This window comes from Falco punctatus (genome assembly GCF_963210335.1).
Source record: "Falco punctatus genome assembly, chromosome: 6".
Classification (NCBI taxonomy): domain Eukaryota; kingdom Metazoa; phylum Chordata; class Aves; order Falconiformes; family Falconidae; genus Falco; species Falco punctatus.
Window position 1 is genome coordinate 47,594,322 of NC_137585.1, and position 23,692 is coordinate 47,618,013.

Consider the following 23,692-nt stretch of genomic DNA (forward strand, 5'->3'; position numbering starts at 1 on the left):
GGTTACTCTCAAGAGCATCATCTCTAACTGATGCCTTTGTGAAAGGTTTTGCTGCCACTCTTTAAAAACCAGCAGCAGCCTTCTTCTTCCCGGGCTGTATCTAAGTACTCTGTAGCCAGCAGCTTAAGCCCTTGTGCCCAGTACCTTTTCCTGTCTAATCTTGATGTACAGCTATCTTTCTCTGGATGGAAAGAGTATGTTATCAAAACTTCCTGCTTTCTTTGCTCACGTTGAAAGAACACGGAAATGGGCAAATCTTGTGCTTATTTACATGAGCAAATGGGTTTGAAACTATGAGCCACTAGCCTGTTCTTATTCTGCAGTGTTTTTAAACAGCAACCATTATATACCAGTGTGACCCCCTTCGAAAGGGACTGCAGTACTGGGGCGCTTCCTAGGCATGCCATCAGCTTGGCATGTGAGAACTTATGATGTCCTGTGGCTGAAACATGCTGTCCATGCTCTTTTTGTCCTAATGGTTGTTTTCTGTCTTGAGACTTAATTCATCCTTTGTGTGTTTTATTTTAGCCTGGTTGTTCCTGTAGTGCTGTGTTATTTGTAACAACACTTCTCATGTGTTTTCACATTTTGGAGTTAGTTTTGTAGATGGTATGGTGAGGGGTTGTTCATGGCATGATGGCACATGTTCACCTGAATGAGGGACTTGCCAGTGGTGACTCTGCATCATTGCTGACAGCAGAGAATGTTGTTTTCATTCTATTTAGCTTTAAATCAGTCCATTTTCTATCTAAAGCTGCTTGGCTTGAAGAAAAATTGGTTTGCTGTGGCGGGAGGAAAATAAGTAGCTTTATTCAATGTGTATGTTCCCTCACCTGAAAGCCCCTTGGCTAGATTTTCTACTGCACTGTCACAAACCCCATCCATCTCTTCAATTTCCTCAGAAGGAAGAGAGGATTTGCAGGTTAACCAGCTGGAAATGCAAATACTGATAAAACCAGACATACAGAAGACAGATGTGGACTTTTCAGAAATTCTTAATGCAATACAAGAAAGTAAGTTATTCCTTGGATGCAAAATTTGGCTTATGGTAGAAGAATCAATTGAGATGCACTGAAATTATAACCGAAGGAACATACAAAGTGATGAACTGAGTGATAAGTGAGTATGCATCAATAAAATCTCTGAGAAAAATCAATGTGTTATTGAAGGCCAGTAAGAAACCTTTCAGTATCAGAGAAGTCTTAGTAAGAATTTGAATTATTTTGTGCCTAAGGATTCCAGCAGTATATATTTCCTATGCAGAAGTAATCAGAAGTATTAAGATTCCTGTTATTTTTAATCCATTCTTTACACTTTTGAATGGCTGCATGAACAAATAATGTCGTGCAAATGCTGCAGTCTGGGATCTGTCGTGCAAATGCTGCAGTCTGGGATCTAAGACTGGATTTAAAGTTCTAGCCGTTTCAAAGTGTTGGAGTATAATCACAATTTTGCAGATGGTAATTTTGGGGAGTGGAAGTGACGACCTTGTCACAACAACTGAAGGCCTGTTCACATGTAATGTGCTGTGGACTAAGAATTGATTGGTCCACCCTTCCTAAATCAAATTGCAGAATGATCTCAATACTTCTGCTAGAAGAAATATTACTCCCTTAAACAGTGGAAGACACCCCCCCTACCAAAACCGATGCAACTCTAGAATCCAAAAGAATCTTGAATTTTAGTGGGAATTTTCCATAATAGATTGAAGACTCTTAGACAGGCTGAGAATCAAATTGCATGGCATGGCTTCCTGGTTTCCCTTTTTCAGTTTTATTTCAAACTAGGTGTTTTGTGTAGCAATTTTCTATAATGAAAAACAGCAACATATATTCTTGAATGATAAAAGATGTATAAGAATGTGTAAACCCCTGCATTCTGCCTGATTTTTGTCTTATCAAGAAGAAACCATACAGTGGTAGGGTCAGGTCATTTGGTGTTGGTATTATTTGGGGGTAAAGGGAAAACTCTCAGATTAGGATAACAAGGGTAATAATCTGAAAACTAATCACCTCATTATTTAAGATCTAGGTTTAGGATGAACCCTGTGCTTTGTGACTTAAAAAGCTTTTCCTGTCAGAAAACCTTAATATGAGATTTTGCTTTCTTCCCCTTCTCCACACCTGCACAGCCCAGATACAGGCCTGGGGGCAGTTGGGATGTGGACTGGAGAGGCTGAAAAGGCATTAGAGTCTTCCAGAGGCTGAATAGACAAGATAGATAAGCAAATTAAAGATGGGAGAGGCCATACTGGAATGTAAGGAACAGTTATTTTCTCAGTTTCAAGCACATGGCTGAGAAGAATAAAAATGGGTTATCTGTCTAAAATGATTAGATGTTGAGATTAAATTTATTAACGGTGTTTGCCCAAAGCAACTTCTTTTTAAAATGGCCATATCTCAGCTTCCCTTGGGTACTGTGTCTGATTATATGCCTGTGCTGAATAATCCCACATTTTCATTCAACAGGACACAAATTTGCTTATAACCTCAAATGATACACTTCTAGATTAAAACCCTTGCTTCTTTTAAAAGTATGCCAATTTTCTGTGGCCATAAAGGTGGTGTTCCTCTGACTTGAACACAGGGGTTTGCAATGAAGGTATTAAGACCTTAATTCATTGTCTATGCTCCCTTTGCGATCAACAGAACACAACTAGCATGTCTACAGCCCAGTTTGTCTCATTTGAAAGTAGGTGTCTAATATAGATTAGATGATCTGCAATTTGGAAATGGCTATTTGCCTCTGCGGCCTGCAGGTGGAATTTAGGGAAATAACCTAACTTGAATCACTACCACAGCTTAGACACAAACATATGCACTGTGGATGAGTAAATCTAGGTGAATGCTACTCTAAGTAAAACAAATATATGCTAGTGATTAATGAATATAAACTGAAAAGAAGTAGGCTCTCAAACTGTTTTAGCAATTTGAATATAATTGCAAAACTGAATAGCATTAAACAAAGAGTCTTTTAAGAACTAACATTTTAATTCATAGAATTTTTTCTAGCCATTTGAGAAGGATACAACTTTTACAGCCTTGGACACTGTTTTTTCCTTATCCAGACCAGATATGGTTGCTGTTGGGAAGTTAATCTGTATGTCCTTCAGTTGCATTTTCTTCTGGAAAGACAAAAGGATTGCTATGACTGTACAACTCGGTTTGCAAAGGTTTGTTACATGTCCAGGAGAATGCCTTCTCAGCTGCAGTCTGTTGGGATATCACAATTAAGATAAACATGCCTAAATACTTTTTCTAGTGTGGTTGCTCTGAATAGTTATTTTTATTTCCAGTTGATGTTAGCACTGAATGAAAATTTTAAAAAGCTAACAATGCTTTTAAAGACTACATATTATTTCTTGCCAGCATGATTTTACTGAGCATTTCTCTATTCAGGTGGTACCTTGTGCAACTTTAGCTAGCTGGTACATGTTTCTGTTTGGTAGGCTGCCAAGAGTGATTGTTCAACAGCAGAGATTTATTTATTTATAGTTACTTAAACCAAACATTTTGCTCTAAAGCTACTTTTTTTTTTGCTTGTACCTGACTTAGACTGCAAATGAAGATAAAGATTTACCATATCGTTATTTACTGCTATGTGAATATACTACTATTATAAAATACTTAAAAGTAATTTCTACATCAGAGCTAAATTCTGCATTTAAGTATCATAGCTCATGGTGGAATGTTAAACACATTTTTCTAAAGATTTCTGGTGAGTCTTTTATAAAACAGTTTCTTCTTGACCACATGATATTCAGAAATTTTCTGTAGTCCGAGACATCCAGAAACAATAATTACTGATCTGAAAATGGCTATAGGCACACAAAACAGGGTGATACATCTGACCCTAAATCAGACTTGTAAACTATACAGCAAAGGTGTCAAGGTTCTGCATGAATGGTCTGTCAGGTAGAAACCAGAATGACCAGCTGCTGCCTACTCACAGCCTGTACACATGCCACAGCCAGAAGCAGAGCAGCCCGGGGCATCTGGAGCAGCCCCAGCCCTGGTCATCAGGTACCTCCCTGGTGCGGGGGTGCCGTGGCCAGGCAGGGCAGGGCTGTAGGGAGCTGAAGAGCAGCCTTGCTGTGGTATCACTCGGGCAGGGGCTGGCAGTCCTGGGGGGCTGAAATGGGGTCCTTGAACCTGGGCAGGATTGGGGGAACCCTGGGGGGTCCAGACAAGGACACTCAGGGCTGGGGGTGACCTCAGGGCCATGACAAAAGCTAGCAAAGGCTTTCATGGCTCTTTCCTAGTTATTACACTGAGAAGACGGACTTCCTATGGAAAAGCAGTAAATAGCTTTATTTAAAAAGGTCAGATCTCAAGCTTTTTTAATGAATTCCTATAACTTGCTTGAATGTGTGAAACTTATTTTTATTGCCAATGCAGTAAACTTAAAATTCTAAGAAATCTCTGGCTTTTAAAAATATTTTTCAAAATCCAGTTTACATTGACCCTCACTAAATTTAATAAAAAAAAAATGATTCTAACATTTTAATTCTCATAATCTGGAAGCCAGATATCAGCGAGTTTCCTGAGATGGGGTTGCTGATCCACTGTGTAGTTACTGAGTTCAGCATTTAGCATAATAAAAAGTTCAGGGCTGTGTAGCATCTGTAGGAAGGCCTTGTTGAAGCAAAGATTTTTAAATTGTATCTGCCAGCTTTATGAGTGCAGAAAAATGTTTCTATCAAAAAATCAAAATAAATGCTGTAGAAACATAACATGTACTACAAGATGCAGAAGGATTCTTGGATTTTTGTACTGGAACATTTATTCTTTGCAAGTATCTGCTAAACAGGTATTTAAGGGGTGTTCTACAATACTGATCCTCTGAAACCCAATCATTTTTTCTACCACCATTAACATGTGGAAATGCTTTATACTTATTATAAACATTGCCATTAAGAATTTTTAAAGAAATTCACTTTTCAGTGTTACTGATAGTTATAAAAGCTTCCAAAGAGCAGTTTCTGGAATATTGATCTTCAGTTTGCATTATCCAAAGCTACAGTATATTCAATGGCTTGGTGTGACGATCGGTAATAAAATTACAATTAATGAACAGAAACATGTTCTCTGAGCATGCTTCCATCTTGTCATGCAAAAACTTAGTCAGGTCACATTTTTTTAATGAACATTCTTATTTTTAGGCACCTCAGGTTTTGAGTGTCCATCTTCAGAAAGTTAAAGGAGTTATCTTATCTCTGAGCCCTACCAAAATCAGCCTCTTGGTCCACAGTGGCTTGTGGACCTACTGAGATTATGCATGGACACTTATTCAGACTTTACCCAGCATTCAGTTTTCAAAATATGTGGTTCTACTATATTTGGGTTAAAAATATTTGTGCATTCCAGTTTGGTTTTTTTCCCTCAAGGGATTCTGGATTATCAAGACATTTTGCTTTCCATAAAATGGAACATGAGGGGGACCAAAGAACTTGCATATTTAAGCTGTTCTAAAACCCGAGGGGGAATTCTTAGTATCTCCTTTAGCAATAGTGTACATGTTGCTCTGTATTCCTGTTAAAGTTCAGTGCTTAAAAAGATGTGACTATACAATAGCACCAGACTGTCTTCCAAATAACGTGTATATGGTAGAATTACGATACACTGTTTTGCTAAGGTCATTTGTGGATATATGCATGTCATGATCTGAAGGAGACAGAAAAGACTGAGCCCTGATTATGCCTTTAGCAACATTTGACCATGTAGGTGTCATGTCCATTGGAGTGGAGTGGCTGAGCTATCTACAGGCAACCCGAGAGTTGGCTTGGAAGTACCATCACCATTATTAAAGTAAACAGAATTTGCTTTTTAAATTATTTATTTAGTTTTGTGCAACAGTATTTTATGATTTATTTTTTTAAGTATCCAATGAGGCTGAAGGTAGAAAAATGGTCTCAGCAAATGTTAGGGCCCCATGTTTAGTGTCAGTGACAAATGAAATACTAAAAGCGTATTTTCAAAAGCATATGCATCAAGGCAACTACAGTGTAAAGAGCTTTGCTGTCTCACCAGCAACACACCGTTACTACAACTGGGAAAAGGTAACAGATACCTTTAACGCTGATGAGGTAGTTCAGCATGTCACTACTTATCCTATTTGCTGAAGTTACCAACCAGCATGCCAGTTATATGCATACTTCTGATAGAAGCAATTTTCTTCTACAGGCAATCTGGACAGGTCCTGGTAGATAATTTCCCAAACCAGCTGAGATTCACTGCTTCCACAACTTCTAGTCACTGCTGAGATGAGCTGGATTTTAAAGTGACCTTGAAATAAGATTTTTTTTTTACTCCTCACAAGTCCTCAGAATAATCCAGTAATTCTCTGCTTGAAACCCCCAGACACATTCATTCTCTTACACACTAAGTTGTGTATCTCAAAACACTCACTTAAAAACCATGTATTTTGCAACCCAAAGCATTATTAGCATGTCAGGAAGCAGCAATTCTGGTATCTCAAAGGTCTCATCTTTTGTACCAACGTATAAAATGGCAGGAAGAATTATACTCAATGGCAGGAAAATACTAGTTCAAATTCCATTGAGCATAGCATACAGGCAGAATTTTCATTTTCACATTTTTCGTTGCCCCTGTCTGCAACAGATAAATTTCTTCATAATCCTCAGAGAGCTTCACTATTTAATTATTTCTGTATTTTCCACAGTAGTTTTCAGACTATATTGAGGTGTTGGATCACATACAGGTTCATGTGTTGCTCTCATGGAGGCACTCTTCTGGGTTTCAGTTTAGTGAAATTTCAAGTCATTCAAAATGTTTTCTGTTTCAGTAGTTCTTTCAGTTGAGTATTCGGAAGAATTCTTCTCATATGAACATGTATGCAAAAGCTGTTCATGAACCTACATCCAGATTATTATCTGATGGGATGGAATGTTTCCAGGTTTGCCCTTTGAAACTGTAGGGACAGTGAAGAAGTAGGTGGTTAGACTGTGCTGTTTGCGGCAGTTCCTCTGTCTTTTATAAGCATCTCCTGTATGGCTTTTGTGGATTGAAATGGATCAAGGTGGGAAGTAATTCTTTAATGTTACTGCTGCATGTGCTACAAACTGGAGTGTGTTTTTTGCCTTTTAAGTCTCCTAAACCCTCTGTAGTTCATCCTAGGACAGACTGAATGCAGCCACAGTGACACTGATGAACGCAGGCTCTCCCCATCACATAAACCAAAATGCCACCAGGATGCTCTTCGCCAACCCTGTCAGTAAGCTCATCCCTAGCTGGGAACAGGATGGTGTGAGGCCAAGGCTGGTTTTAAAGTGAAAAACTCCATCCTAGGTATTTGTCTCTAATGGTATTCTGGCACTATTCAAAAAAGCAGGATAAGTAAAATAAATGGACTGATAGTAAAAACAGCTTTAAAATGACAAGAGAAATTTAGTATCCACCAAAAAAAAAAAAAAAAAAAGAAGAGGTTTTATATCTCTGTGTTCACAGACTATGATGATACACACAATATAAAAGAAAGTGAAGTAGGTGATGCTGTTACTTCGATATCTCCATAAAAGATGAACAGGGGGTGCTATGTAAAACTGATGAATTATGATATGAAGTGTTAAGTAGGGATTAAATATTGTGCAAAAATAATATTGGGATACAAAGAATGATAGCTAGATTAGTCATTATGCAATCCCAAAATTGCTACACTCAAGTAGTGGTATCTTATTCTAAAAATTGTTAATTTAGCACAGAATTTCTTATTGTTATACTGTCTACATGAAAAAAAAATAATGAAAGTATTTAAAACTCGGAATCTCTATGAAAAATGATGCTGCTTGGATTAGGTCATTAGTCTAGTGTGTAGAGTGGATTAATTTGGACGTGAAGGTTTTTCTATTGTTTCTGAAATTTTTAGTGGCTTTATAAGTATTGCAATCAAAAATACAATGTATGTAATTAACCTTGTCCTTAATTTATGCATGAAAATGAAGAAGAAGGGTTCTTGAATATTTTGGTAGGGTTTTCTTTTTTATCTACCAACAGCTGTAATAACAGACTTTAGATACTGTGAAAGACATGTAGAAAAAGGGAGCAATCCCTTCCCCATGTTCACGATTGACAGGAAAAGGATAATATATTTAAATTGCAACATAGGTGCATATTCAGGATGAATATTATGAAGAAAACTTTCTTCTGCTTGTGATAGTTAAAAACAAGTCACCTGCAGAGACTGTGGAGTTGGTAGCATTGGAGATTTTTTTAAAAGGTTTCTTAAAATGGGCTATAGTCCCTGCAGAAGGGAACAGTGAAAAGGTTACAAAATGCTTATGTTTGTTGAGAACAGTTAATGGCTGTTAATTTCTGGCAAGCTATTCAGTCTCTCCACAGTGGGTTTTTATACCTGCAGCCTGTAGTTAGAAATGGTACTAAATTGCCACCAGCAATTAGAGATTTTGCGTGTTCCCTGTTAATATAAATTCTCATCAACAGGAATCACAAGTGCCTGTCACTAAGTTAGGGGAGTTGCAGAGAAGCGAAAGGATCAGGAGGTTTTATTGCACAGAAGAATGATTCCAGATGTCAGTCAAGTTTACAAAAAAAGTGTGAGGGAGAGTGGGCGAGGGAAATTTCTGTCAAGAGTAATAGATATTTGATCCTATTCTACTCGGGGGAGGAGGCTCAGTAGGTGACCTTCAGGGGCCCCTTCTAGCAATTATGACTTTACTGTCATAATTCTGGATTTTGCCTATGAAGCATGAGGTCGGAGAGATGAAGTCTATCCACAGTTGAAGCTTGATCCTCAGCCAAGGCATTTTTCTTCTCCCCACACACATCCCATTATCACCCTTTTGCACCAGGCCTGCAGCGTATGGGGTGCAAAGGTAGACCTCGCTGGCCACAGCCTGCCCACCCTGCATCGCCCATCCAACAGCTGCTTGGTCAGCAGGTCAGTGGTGCTTATGTGGGATTGTAGACTTGCACACCAGCTCTGCCCACAGCTTCTCATCACCTCCTTGCTCAGCAGAGCAGGGAATGTCACCCTAAACTTAGCACTGCTTTAATCTTGAGTACAGTGCCAACCTTTAACTCCTTCTAGTGGTGTTGTATTTTTCAATTGGAGTAAAATTAACACATGACATTGTCATTGCATGAAAGGAGGAGGAAATTCAACCCATTTACTCAAGTAGATCTCTCCTGTCAGGGTACCACTTGGCCCAGGGTTTCCCCATGGTGGGGGGCAGGGCAGGGCCTGGCAGCCTGGGTCCGGCACACCACCCTAGCCAGGGCAAGGAGGGTGGGGGGCCAGGCCCAGGCAGCCAGGCCCTGCCCTGGACAGGGATGGGCCAAGGCCAGGCCCGTGGGCTGACACCTGTATCAGCCCCAGTGGGAAGCACCAGGGTCAGGCAGAGCCCGGGGATGCCCGGACCAGGTGTCCCCACAGTGCTGTCTGGAGGCAAGGGGCCACTCTCGGCTGCGCTGGCTCTGCCTTGGCCCCAAGCTCAACCACCAGATCCCCAGGGTGGAGGAATGTGCTCTAGGCCCTTCTAAGTGTCACTTTTTATGACAGTTGGGTTTACTATAGCATCCTGTATCTTTAAACTATTTCTTCGTGCACAGCTGAGGGCTGTGCAGGAGGTAGATGTGATTATTCCAGATTTACATGCATTAAAACATTCCAAATGCTGCAAAGACAAACTTCTGCCCAGGCTCACTTATTCAATGCCTTTTAAATATTTGAAGTCTCCTGCCTCTGGCTGCCCCACAGGTCTGTACAACTTCTAACTTAATACTTTATGTAGTATGCTAAAAAATCTGCTTCTTTATAATAGCAAATTTTCAGAGACCATACTAATCCAGAAGATAATCTTTTAAGCCACTTACCTCAAGAGAAGCTAAAGAGGTAGCTAACATATGTCATATTGCGACAGAAAATAATTTATTTTTCGTCAGCGAGGTATTGTGGTATCCTAAATCTTTACATGGCTCATTGGTGAAGAAAGCACTCCACCAACGCACATCAGATTTTAAACTTAATATAGTATATACTTACACCAGAACTAAAAAGTAGGATTGTTGATAATGTATTACACTTGGTGTCTTTGTTTGGTTCGATGGTGATTTGAATGTATATTTTTATTTTTGTTTTTAGTAGCTAAGGATGTCAACATTTTTTTTGATGAGTTAGAAGGTGTGAACAGCCCTTCCAAAGATGATGACTCCCTGCTTCACCATGGTAACTTGACCAGTACTTCTGATGATGCCAGCCGGTTGGAAGTTGTGGGAGAGGTAAGAACAAACAGAATTATTAATATAATAATTACATACTTTGTGCTTTTTATAAAAAGGAAATAAATGTAATTTGATTTAAAAGCTCATTCTCTGCAAGTCAACTTGTATCTGACCTTTCCCATGGGGACTGGTTTTCCATTCTAAGATTATAATGCTGAAATATAAAATAGCTCAAGTTAAAAGGAGGGTTTATTGATTTCACGCACCCCCAGTGAAAAGTCTATGCAAGCTTTTGTTGTCTGCTTGTTTTCTGAACCGTCTGAGTCTAAAGCTTCACAGCTTCTAAGAATGGAAAAGTTTCCCCTATATTATTCCTTTGGGGGGAAGGAAGGACGAGGAGGAGAATTTATCATAAATCTCTCTTAAGAAGCACTGGGCATTGGGTGTGAGAAACATTCCCTTTCAGTGAAGAACAAGCGACCTGATGGTGTATAATGATGATTCTGAGAACGTACCATGGAGGAATCATTCAGCACATAGTCCCTTTTAAATTATGTCTTAAAGCAGGCAAAGCATTGTGGACCCATGATAAAAATTTGGGCCTAAATTCCTTTTTGTGTCTTTTGTGCAGAAAGGAACATGATACCCTTTGACTTTGCCTCCAGCTGCCTTACAACCCATGGATGTTAGGGCTGTCTCCTCAGGGAGTAAAGAGAAGAGACCAGGGACTTGTCTCCTTTTCCCCACCTCAGAAATGTGGCCGTGTTCAGACTAATTACTGGAGTGATCTAATGTTACCTGCAAGCTGTGCCTGAGAACTTTCTGGCAGGGATTGTACTAACAATTAAAAAACACAGGAAGCTATAAGATATTGCTGAAGCTCTGCCCTGATCGTGTTTTGTTTACTAGTTTAGTTAAAGTTTGGGAGATACAATTACAGATCATGTCTTTTGCAGGAGATAGAGGGTTTTGTGATGCAAGTTCTTTTGTTCTTTTGTGAAGCACTGCTGAAAAAAGAGTCACAGATTTTCATTGTGCTAGAAATTCAGCCCATAGAGAGCTGCACTCCTGGAGTGGTTAGACAGATAATTAAAAGCAACAAAATTCAGGGCACCAGAGATACGTTTGACCTTGCTCACAATTTCATCTTCCCCTTTACTCATTCTCTTCCCCAGCTTCCCATACAACTTACAAAGGGCCCTCTTTGCCTGTTTGCACTATAATAGCTTAATCTGACACGATACTCCTGTGTTACATTTTGGCATCATGTACCATATGGTCTTTAACAAAATGGTGCAGATAAAAGCCACATGATCTTTGCAAGTTAAAGAGGAAAAATGAACAGAAAGTGGTCAGAAGGACAAAGGGTGACATAGAGCAAATTATGATGCTGTTAATTTAACAATATTGTAAAACCTTTTTTTTTTTTTTTTTTCACTTTGATGTAATCTTTGTTGTTTTTTAAAGGGAAAGGAAGTATTTTCCTAGTTGAATTATCTTTTTTTCCTGCATAACTATAATTGAGGAAAATAGCAATGTAAGTCATGTATATGTATAAGAGGAGGAAAAAAACCCAGAAAATTGGAAGTCTTAATGGGAGCTGAGGGATGCTGTAGCCTATAAAAAGAAGTTTCAAAGTACTAGGCCTCTGCTTAATTCCAGACGGAAAAGATAACACTGTTTAAATGTTTTGCAGTTTGTATGGATAAATATAGGAACACAGCTATGTAATGGTGGGGTGAAGTCTTTCCTTTCGTTCTTTCAGTTTAGTTTAATATCTAAGAGAGTCTGTGGATCTCCCTTAATGTCATCAGAACAGTGGATCTGGCACTGATAAAAGTCTCTCTAAATGTACTCATGTTTGGTTTAGTTTTGAAACTAACATTGCAGCAGAATTATTTAATATTATTTGTGGCTGACTTAATTAAAATGAATTTGCAATCAAAATAAATTACAAGGACATACCAAAGTTTTTTTATCACTTTTGTTTATCTGACAAGTTGAAATATTGTTTGCTTCAACTGTTAGTTTTTTGTGGTCAATCAGAAGACGCAATGAAGGCTTTATGGATGGAGCTTTATCAAAAGTTCCTTAACAGATGCAGAGCCATACTGGGATTCAGTTTGTCCTTAGGGTAAAGATGTTTGGTAGGGTTTTTTAATTTGTTCTATGTTTCATTCAAACACAGCCACAGTCTGAGCAAGTTGAAGATCACATTCGCTTTATTTGCATTGATCAAAATGTGTTTTACATATGCCAGTATAACAATTAGATATATACTTTACAATTTATATCCAGGGACATACTATCACTAAAATATTGTATTACTTCCACTGAAGTTTCATTTTCTGACAACTGGAGTAGCAGCAGAAATAAGATAACAATTAAAGGAAACTTTATTTAGAGGCTGTATTCTATGTATGCATTTATTCTGCCTTTCTTTCTATGGATCAATAAATCAGTCCTTATCCAAACAAGGGAAAATGATAGAGCTGGAACACAATTTGATTTCTACTTAAATAAGTTTATATGTGCAGAATAGAGTTTGTTTTAACCACCTCTTTTATAAATTAGTGCTTCCACTGAAAATTATGGCAGTAAAAAGGTATTCATGTTGAAAAATAAGAATTTTTATGTTCTTTGTGGCACTTAATGACAGCTTGTGCAAATTCAGCTCAGTTTTCTTGTGTATACTTAGTAAAATACAGGCTAAGTACCTAATTTTTTTCCAACAAATCCCTGTCTTCTTCAATGATCAGGAAGAATATGAAAAGAGATTATCCAAGCTTTCAGAGAAGACTACAAATCTGTTACTTCCTAACTTTTGAGCACTTGGTTTTGCAGCCTACACAATTTCATTATTAGAAAAGTTCCATGTAATTAAATATATTATGATGTCAAGAAGAATATACCAACCAGTGAAGATAGATGGAAAAATGAAGTTGCAGCTTCCACAAAACTATAATCAAAATGGGAAAAGAATATTAAGAAAAAAGAACACACAGAGAAAATATACTTGTTCTTTGATTAGAACTGTGCGTTAAAAACTGGGGGGTTCTGGGATTCTCCTTTTTCTGCAAAAGTTTGTAAGTTATCACTGTTAGTGGTGGAGGTGTTAACCCTCCCCACCAGCTGTGAAGTTGCATGCAGGGGACTCTAATTTCAAGTAGCCAGAAACAACAGGACAATATGTTCTCTTTAGAACTCAAAGATCCTATCTTCATTGAACTTCCACACTGATAATAACCATATACTGAAATAATAGGGAATGAAGAAAGAATATAATCTCTCATTAAATTAGTAAACATTGGAGTCCCTTCTGATTTACTTTTTTAAAGACCTGCAGGTAAAGTTTTAAATTTCCTTGATTTCCTAAAATTTCCATTTAAAGTTTCTGTAGCTGTTAGGTTTACAAATCCTTTCATTTTGAACAGTGAAACTTTCGGGTAAACCCTTTAGCCTAAAGCTCTCCTAGCATGTATGTGTGTATGAGTTGTATGTTAATGAATGTTGATGACTCCCAATTGTAAGCCTGAAAATAGGAAAACTAGAAAACTACTACATTCCTTGGTTAAAGAATTCCTGATTATACAACTTCAGATATGCGTATTAGAAATCTGCCAAGATAGCCAGAAATGCTAAACTTCTTGTTAGAGTGAAGTCTTCCCTGTTCTTCCTTTTCCAGCATCTTCTTTCAGATGAAGGAATAGACTAGACTACTTTCTCACCAAAAACTGCGGTCAGACTTGGTTCTAGATATATTTTTTAAATCAGTTTAGGAAAACGGAATTTTGAAGTCATAACACAGGGAAAGGAGATGCAATGTCTAGGGAAGAGTCAGCAAAATTCAAGATAGGAGAAAAGTCTCTGTCTGGAATAGTGTAAGCCTGGAATACTGTGGACAATGCAAAAGCCCTGCAGCTGCTATTTCCTGACATTGCTGGGCCAGCCCTGACTGTCTCCATATCATGTTAGGTCCTCAGAGTTCTTGCAAGTCCAGGCTCAGTCTATAAAGCTGACTTACAGGCTATAGCAGAGGGCAGCAGAAAGGCTTCCTTCTCAGAGGCCATACCAATCTGGTAGGGTTTATCAGTCTGGATTTGACATACTGTGTTCCTAAAATGAAAAGAACCTTCAAGTACAGATAAGGGTGTTCAAGCTGTCTTTCAGAGCAAAAAACTACAATATTGTAGTTGAGAGTGTTTCACAAGGCTAAGAGCAAGTAGTTGTCTCAGGAAGTCATATTTATAGGGGAAGAAGTCCTACAAGTCAAATAACTTGGCTAAATCTCATAGATGCTCTTTAATATAAGGTTCTACATGCACTGATGAGTCAGTGTAGGGCAAACCAATTTTCTTCAAAGAAAGATGAAACGTAGGAAGCATAAAGGGCAAATCTATTTTTCCAGTGGAGTCACTACTGCATGATGAGAAAGACACATTCCTTGTAGTAGTCTATGGATGGGTCTGTGCTAATGTTTTAGTTCAGATCAGGAATATACATTTCAAGTGAATCTCTTGATTGCCCCTACCCATGCTTTGTTTGCATTCCAGAGTAGTGTTGGGTTTTAAATGTGGATTCCTTCATAAATAAATCATGAGATGTACTCCAGTGAGTCTCCTGGACCAGATTAGAGTCGGCCCAAAGTAAGCCCTCAAGCCTACATAGTGTGGACAGCAGATCCCCAGCACAAATTGTTTTGATCTACAGATCCTTTCCTATTACACCACTTTTCTTGCTAAAATACATGTAGAGACTCTGGGACCTACAGAACAGGAAGGATGGCTCGCCAGGAGACTTAGAAATCAGAACTGGACCACCAACCTGACCCACTGTCTCTAAATATTCTATTGCACCCTTTCTTTATTTAAATAACCTTAAATACCCTTTTGGGTTTTCTTTACATCTTCTCAATGTAGATTTTTTTATGGGGAAAAAACCTTCTTGTGCTTCTTGAGCTGTCTTCATATTTAATATTCTGATATCTTGGTAATATCATTTGTCAGAATGATATGCAGTACAGATATAAATGGTTTGTTACTGTTATTTCCTTAGGGCTTAAATCTTCTTGCCTTCTTGTTCAGTTCAAAGAATAGTTCCATTATATCAAGTCTGCATTAGGCTGTGTCAGGAGTCAGGAACTGGAATAAAAGAATCTTAGAAAATTTTCCCTTTCTGCGTTCAGTAAACTGGATGTACCAAGGAGATGGAACGTTTGTGATCCTTTCATTGGTTTTTCCATTGAATCAAAATGCCTGCTGAGAATCAGGAAGATAGCTTACACTAAAATCTTTGAATGGGAATATGGGTTAGGTTTTTTTTCTGTAACAGTCATTTTTTCCTATTACTACATTCATTTTTTGCGATTTAAATTCAGAAGCAGTTCTCCTATGGAGAAAGTATTTTGAAAATTCCCTACTTTTGCCAGATGTGAAAGGCAAAATACTATTTTTTTTCAGAGATTTGATCATGTGTTACAGGGCATGGTTATTTCTGGCAGGAATGGGTGAGCAAATTCTGGAAAAACACAGAGAAATTAGCCTAAACCTCGCTGTAGCTTGGTGCTGGACTGATCTTGAGGTCCCTGAAGGTCTCTGTCTGTTATACTGCTATGAGGGAGTGCTGTTTGTTCCCATACATCATTCACAGTGTACATTTTTTTGTATGAAACAGTCCAACCTGCAAACTGCCACACAATTTCAACATCTCTGAAAGTGAAAGCTTAATCCCTGGACAGACCTGGATATGTGGAAGTAGTGCTAAATTGTGAGGCAGATCTGTAGAGGGTTTCATCTCCTGAATTTCTGGAAAAAGGCCAGCAGTTTGGTATTTACATTTCAGGAGAGGGACCTGCCTGACCTCTTATTAACAGTGAAATCAAGTTGTTTCTTTCTATCAGAGCAAATGTTTGAACACACATATTCTTTGCAGGAAATATCCAAGAAACAGTATTTATTGCATTTATGTACTGCTAGATGAAACGCCAGGAATTATTTTTTAATAAATCCAGTGGGTTTCTTCAGCTATTCCTTAATCAAAAAATATTCTGTAGTTAATCTGATGAGGTGTAGTGTGGTAGGTACAGGTCCTTCATATTGTTGTCTCTGTCCTATGAGGTAGAGGTACTAGAGCCATCACAAAGCAATGAGCACCATGTTTTAGTGTTTCTCACTGCAGTAAATGATTACTTCGTTGTTTATTCTTTTCACATGCACAAAGACATTCTACCATACTAAGTTCTTAATTTTAAATTTATGCTTCATTAATACTATTCTCTGCTTTGTTTTATATGTAAGAAGGTATTCCTAATTTTAGGGAGGGCAATGAGGGAGGAAGGTTGGCTTGTGTTCTCTATTCTCTCCTATCCCATGGCTATATGACCATCTGTCTAAGAGGACCTCCTGGTTTTGAGGTGGGGAAGTCTGTACTGCTTTCAGATGACCTCAGAGGCACTGTATGTAAAGCACCTAAAAACCTGAACAGCTTGTTCCAATTCCTTATCTTTCCTGTTGAGTATTACTGAAAACTGATGATGCCAACAGCAATGAAACATTTATCAAGGCAAACTATCGTTACTGAAATGTTGATTTTCTCTTTACAGGAAGTACCTGATAAGAACAAAACCAATGGACTATATTTTAGAGATGGAAAATGTCGGATTGACTACATTCTGGTGTATAGAAAATCCAATCCACAGACAGAAAAAAGGGAAGTATTTGAGAGAAATATCAGAGCCGAAGGACTTCAAATGGAAAAAGAGGTAAGAGACCTTCCCTGAAAAAAAATTACAACATTTAAAGCTGTGTAGAGCCTGAGGGTATGAGTTTTGTTTACTCTTGAAATCCCTTTACTCTGTTGTGGCAGTGGGAAAATGCTTTTAAGCATTCCTAAATATAGGCTATTTATTGCCAGAGCAGGGGGAAAGTGTAGCCTAAAGGAAAATCAGACACATGAACTGAAGACCAAAACAAGCTATTAAAGTCATCCTTTTCAACCTTTTGCACAAGTAGGCCACAGAATTTCATCCACTGTGCTGTGCAATAGAGAAAAAAAGTGCTGGGTTTAGATGGCCTAAATTCTACTGAGTGAAGTCCACCTTTCTGCACCTATGTTTCCTTTTAGCTACCTGCTCCACTCTGCCGGGGCTCTTGGTCCTCTTTCCAGAGACCTAACTAGGTACCTGCCTTCCTTTTCCTGTAAGCTTAGGCATAGAGACTTGAGCGGTTTTTTGGTATTTTGAAAACAGCTTAAAGTCTCTCCTTCTGTCTTAATCCTGAATATTGAAATAATTGGGCAGTACATGTGAATTGTTTATATCAATGTTATTTCCAACACAATGTGCTCTAACCAGTAAATCTTTTCTGGGAAAAAGTGTAAAACGGAATGTAAAGAGTCTAAAAATGCATTGGTGTGATAGGTAGTAGGAAAAAGGCTTACAGAGACTATCTTTCTTTTGCCTAGACCATGTTTTTTCTTAAACCTTCCTAAGTGTGCTTAAATAGGGAGGGCTTAATTCTCACTTCTGTACAGAACAGATATTGATGATTATTTAGCTTTAGTTGTGCTTGATCATCTCATGCTAACATGCATTGTCATGCTGCCACTGATGGAAACAGTAGAGGAATTTTCAGGTTATAGGCTTTGGTCAATTATGTAGGTGCTGTACATTATCTCCTTTTCTTTCACTGAATTCCTGGTACATGTGTAGATATTCTGCCATGTACTTGAAAGGCACGCTTTGGAGAACTCTGGGGAGGAAAAAATGGAAGCTGTTTCTCTCCAGAATAATGAAAATGTTTCCTCTCTTTAAACGGTTTTGAAAGAACATGGGTACTGGTGGATGTAAGTTTGTAAAAGCACATCACTGGTGACATTAACCCCTTACCATAAACTGTTCCTTCACATAACCTGGAAGTTAGCGTCTTTAGTGCTGCTGTAGTTGAAACATGTTTTCAATGGCAGCTGTTGTTCATTACATGTCTCCCATAAATGTATCACTGTCTGAAGGAGTTGTAACCAAACATCCAAGAATACAAGAGTGTTGCTGCATCTGTTCAACTTCACTTCCTAGAATTCTGCCCTGATATCTGCCAGGAGAGAGGCTGAAGAAGTCTCTGAAATTTGGGCAGTGTAGAAAATGAATGTGGAATGAATCCTTCCTATCGATACACCTGCCCAATGGTTTCAAACCAATCTTTTCCTACTTTGTGATTTTTACAGATTTTTTTGCTGTGCTAAGGTCAGCAGTGAAAGCTATGAAATGACTTTATATTTTAAGTATTATGAAACTTATTGCGACATTCTGCACATAAAACTTCTTCAAATTGATGATTTAACTGCTTTCTGTAAAGCTTTCTTGTGGTTTTCAAGCCCATTTATTTGTACTTTGCTGCCAAGGCTGCGTGATTGTTCTGTCCATTTGATTATTCATTTAAGTTTCTATTATGCTACTGACATGAAGTTTTATTCCTTATTAATCTCATTTGGCCTTGGTGTGACTTCTTGTCAGCATCAGTAATTGTACATTTTCTAAACTCAGAATGATCAAAATGAGGTTATGTTACATGACTCAGGCTAATGTTTTCAAAATCTAGGGTAGTAATATTTTTTAACATATGACTCTGACCTAAAATGAAACCCTAGCATGTATATTTTATGATCATGTTAGTTTCCAAATTGAATTATAATCCTGAAAGAAATAAGAATATTCTTGGTACACTTCCCTCCCCATCCCCACAGAGTAACAACTGTGCTGCTTAACACTTAGGTTTAAACTAAATGCTGTAATCAGTTAATGCCTAGATGATTTCTCAGTATTTTTACTTCTTTTTTTGGTAAGACTATGCATCTTTCTAAGTTTCAGTTCTGGAAGATTTCAACAGCAGGTCTGTTTTCTGGTTGTTCATATATAATATATTGCTTCCACTGGAAAAAGTTTCTCCCAGATAAAATGAGAGAATTATCTGTGGCTTTGGCCACAAAACTTATACAGAGGCAACAGGCTGTAACTGCTGGTCTGAAAGAAAATTTTTGCCTTCTGTGAATTTGTGTGGTTGTGGTTTATTCTCCTTTGACTTCTGGCTGTTCATATATTGACATTTGTGTTAGTCCTGCCTTTTTAACTGAAATCAGTAACAGAGAGGAAAACTTTCAGAGCTGTTCACATTGCAATTTCAAAAACATATTCCTCAGTAACACTTCAGAGCAAAAAATGAATTGCAGTGGCTTGCTGACAAGTGTTGCACAGCAAAATACCTAGGAATTGATGAGTGCAGGAAGCGAAGTGTTCACTTAACAGCATGAAATGAGAAACTGAATCTGAAATGAATCTGAAAATGTTGAGATAACTTCAGGCACAATGTAAAGAACATGTAGCTGAGAAAGGTCTGAGCAGGTATACGTTTCTGACTCTAGAAAAAGGTGATAACATTTTGCAGATATTCCCCAATGAATTTACACTCACATTCTTCAGCTATACTGTACCACTCTCCCATGGAAGTTTTGCCTGATTTGATGCTCTGTATATCCAGTAGTAAACAACAAGGGGATCCCAGACCAAGAAACAGATTATTGACTTAGTGAAGGTATGGAAAACAGAGCTCTAAGAATGAATGATAATTGAGTGGAACAGCATAAATAATTTTCTAACCTTTCTCCCTGCTTTTCAGTGGATATTGGGTCTAGATAGGATGACTGTGTTGTCCCAGTCCAACATGGATCACGTCCAAGACATGATCATATGCATAGAACCTCTAGGTGAGTTAATTGGAAATATAGGTCATTCCAGGAAAGGAGACTTTATTTTCTTTTCATCCAGATATAAAATTTCCAGTATTGATTTATCCTTTTTTTACAGTGTCTCACAAGTGAGAGAACTATGATTATCTGGCTCTGAGATTATTGATGATCCTACTGTTTTCATTTTTTAATATTCTTTGAAACAGACTTGCGTATTGGGTAGAATGGAGACGGCAGTCTTCAAATGGAGCAAGTTCTTATCAGAGATGAGGTACTAAGAGCATTGCCAGTTTGTAGGCACTCATACCTTCTGTAAATGTTACATTATACCTTCCAAAGTTGACTGGCAAATGGTTAACAGGAGGCAGGATATTACTGTCCACATTCTGAGGGTACGTTGCGTATTTATCCAAATACAAGGCAAACCTGAGACTAAGATCAGCCCACTGACACTCATAAAAAAATAACTTATGATCACTTTTATGTAAATGGAAAATGCTGATAATGTCTGTCATTCAAAATATAGTTCATCCCTCTGGGACAGTAAAAAACCAGCATTTTTCTGGAAAACCTATCTTTTCAAGAAAGAATGAAGTCAGCATTGCATTGGGCCTGTGTTGTTTTTCACAAGAATAAAGATTTATAAATTTAACCTCTTGGCCAAAATGCAGCTAAGTTCCCTTATCCCAAATTATGCCTGCAGCTTCAATTAATGTATTTTAATCCCTGTCCTAGATGACCAAGTAGACCTAAGCTGCCGTACTGTACAGAACAGTAACTGCACTGTACTGGTACATGGGTACAGTATTACAGACATCTTTCAGTAAAGTACTTTAAATTATACTACCCAATAAACATGCACAGAGGTAGCTAGCATGGAGCAGCTACCTTGTTGATTTGCAACCTATTTAAGATGGACTATAATGAAAGGCAAATGTAGGATACAGGCAAGGTAGTTCAAAGATATCTATTTCAGATGAACACAGACCACCCTTGGATTTGTAATTTGTAAAGAAGAAAGATGTTATCTTAGATTTAAGTAAATACTGTGTATCCGGAATGAATGTGATGTTGGGTAGGATCTGGTCATGTAGCCCTAGGAATAGACTAAATTTAGTCTGAACTTTGCGTGTTTGGGGGAGTTTTTTTGCTTCTCATGACTGCACTAAAGTAATTCATACAGAATAGCTCTGCTACTAAATGTACTTGATGTATTTTGTGTCCAAAGTTTATAATTTGTAAGTTGATTAGATACAGTTTATTTGAAAAGACAATTGACATGCCAGTAGTAATTGATAGATAGATGTAGTAAAGGGCAACTAATCACATAAGTAGTGAAAGCAGTCTTCAGGTCCTTTATTTTATATATTTTGCATATTTATGTATAGTAATGTTTCAGTATAAAAGCAATGAACTGCTTTAAAGCAAAAGCATTCCTTACTGCCTTAAAAAGGAAGTCTCCTCACAGCTACTGGATGTGGAATGTGTTTCAAGAACTAGTTTCAGATATTTTAGAAAAAGCTATCAATCCATTTGGCATCTGCCCACATATTGATCTTTGCATCTCCCAGATAAAAGATGTTACTATGGTGTAACGGTCCGGTTTTCAGGAACAATCCAAATTGTGTGCTGCCCAATTAAAACTTTAAACATTGCCACCATAAGTGTCAAGCTGTCACCAGGGCATCTCTAATTGCATTTACTCCCTGCTCAAGCAGCAGCTGACATTTCTGGGACATCTGGCAGCCAATATGCAGCTGGCGTATACAATAGGCAGTAGAAATATATAATATGTGTTCTCTGGAGAAAACCAAAAAGACAGGGAAGAAAAGCACAGTACAAGCTTCACTTTTGTTCTGTGAACAAGTATCTACTAGCAGGTATAATATGAATCTGAAAGTTATGTTAATCTGAGACTAAAAGTTATGTTTAGAGATCTTTTTCAGTAGTTGGTGCAATATAATTACAGGATACTACTATTTCATGACTTTTCAAGTTTGCAAACAGATGTAGATAGGTTCATGGCGAGGTAGCAGGAGTTATATGAAGCAGTTTCTCTTAATGTGGCTGTATCTTTGCACTTAGGGGACAGGAGTTCAGAGGCTAGAAACATGTATTCAGTAAGAGACTTATATTTAGCAGCAACTTGGAGCCTGGTTTAAAATGATGAATGCTGAGAGAAATTACAGATGACAGAAAAAGCACACAATATAGTATCTCTGTGACTCTTGACTCATCCCTGAGCGTAAAACCAAAATAGACTTATGACCATGTTAAAGTAAGGTAAAATAAATAAAGAAAGAATATGAAAAAACCCAGCTTCAAAGACTGAAATTTTAAATACATTTGTGCTCAGAAAGTGATGTTGTGGAAGAGATGTTATAATCTACAGCTGTTGCTCCTGAGCATAGTCAAATATTATCATCTTTCTTTCTGGCAAAAATGACATCTACTTGTTAGTGCTGCAAAGCCAAAACAGTTATGTAAGACTGATCTGCTTTTTTCTAGTTTGTGCATCATCACTGCAATTGTTCATGAGACTCCCGTTACATAAACTTTATTGCTGATTGTGATTCATAGGCAGAAAAGAATTAAGCTGACTTCCAGACCCCAAGTGATGTTTGCAGATCTGAGTGAGGAAAGGTGTTTTATAAACTTAGCTTATGTAATTTGGTTCTCTGAGAAGCAGTGCACATAAAAATCTCAGTGCCTTTGGAGTTGACTCTGAAGTTTCTTTTTCAGTTATGACTTCAGTTTATTCAATCATTGAAAGAAAAACAAGTTGTTTGTAATTTGTTGCTGATATCAATATTAATTTAACCAACCAGGTATACAGTTTATAACAGAACGCTCAGCCTATGGCCAGCTAACTATTTGCAGCTTGCCAGGAGAATTTGTGGGGTGGCCAGAAGCAAGCTCCAGGTCAGTTGGGGAATCTTCTCCTGGCTGCTAGTTTCCTTTTGGTGCTCATATCCTTTCCCTGTCAAGTTAAGCTTACTCTGCACATACCAAAAAACGTTACTTGCTAGAGAAAGGGTGGCTAGGGAAAGCTTCCACCATGAAAATTGCATCTGCTGCCCTCTGAGCTTTTTTTACAGAGACAAAGATATCTGTGAGCACGCACTACGTGAGATATGTGCTAGGAAGCTCCAGGACAGCTCTGTGTGTGATGATCATCCATACTGTGCAGGTATAGTAGGTCAGGCCACAAGGAGGATGCTGTCTATGGCTAACAGACTTCTCTTTAGGACAAACCAGCATTTGCACAAAACTAGGCCCTCTTGGTCTGTGGAGAAGATCAGATGTTGCATTGGGTTTGCATGGTAAGATTTTGGTAGCAGGGAGGCTACAGGACTCGCTTCTGTCAGAAGCTGCTAGAAGCTTCCCCTGTGTCTGAGAAAGCCAATGCCAGATGGCTCTAAGATGAACCCACTGCTGGCCAAGGACAAGCCTATCAGCAATGGTGGTAGCATTTCTGTGATAATATATTTAAGAAGGGCAAAAACACTTCTGTGGAATGGCAACCAGAAGAGAGGTCTGAGAACATGTAAGAGAAACAACTTAGCAGACACCAAGGTCAGTGAAGAAGGAGGCAAGGAGGAGGTGCTCCAGGTGCCCGAGCAGAGATTCCCTGCAGCCTGTCATGAAGACCATACTGAGGCAGACTGTCCTACAACACATGGAGGTCTACAGTGGAGCAGATATCCACCTGCAGCCCATGGAGGACCCCACACTGGAGCAGGTGAACATACACA

The 23,692-nt window shown here is 38.3% G+C and overlaps 1 protein-coding gene across 2 annotated transcripts in view; it reads left to right on the forward strand.

Moving 5' to 3' along the window:
* ANO4 (anoctamin 4) overlaps window positions 1-23,692 on the forward strand; it is a 227,652-nt gene that overhangs the window by 106,327 nt on the left and 97,633 nt on the right. For both annotated transcript variants that reach the window (XM_080394147.1, XM_080394148.1), the window contains exons 3-5: window positions 903-1,013; window positions 10,120-10,256; window positions 16,801-16,959. In XM_080394147.1, the coding sequence (XP_080250273.1) occupies window positions 903-1,013; window positions 10,120-10,256; window positions 16,801-16,959 (407 nt within the window). The remainder of the gene's footprint in view (window positions 1-902; window positions 1,014-10,119; window positions 10,257-16,800; window positions 16,960-23,692) is intronic.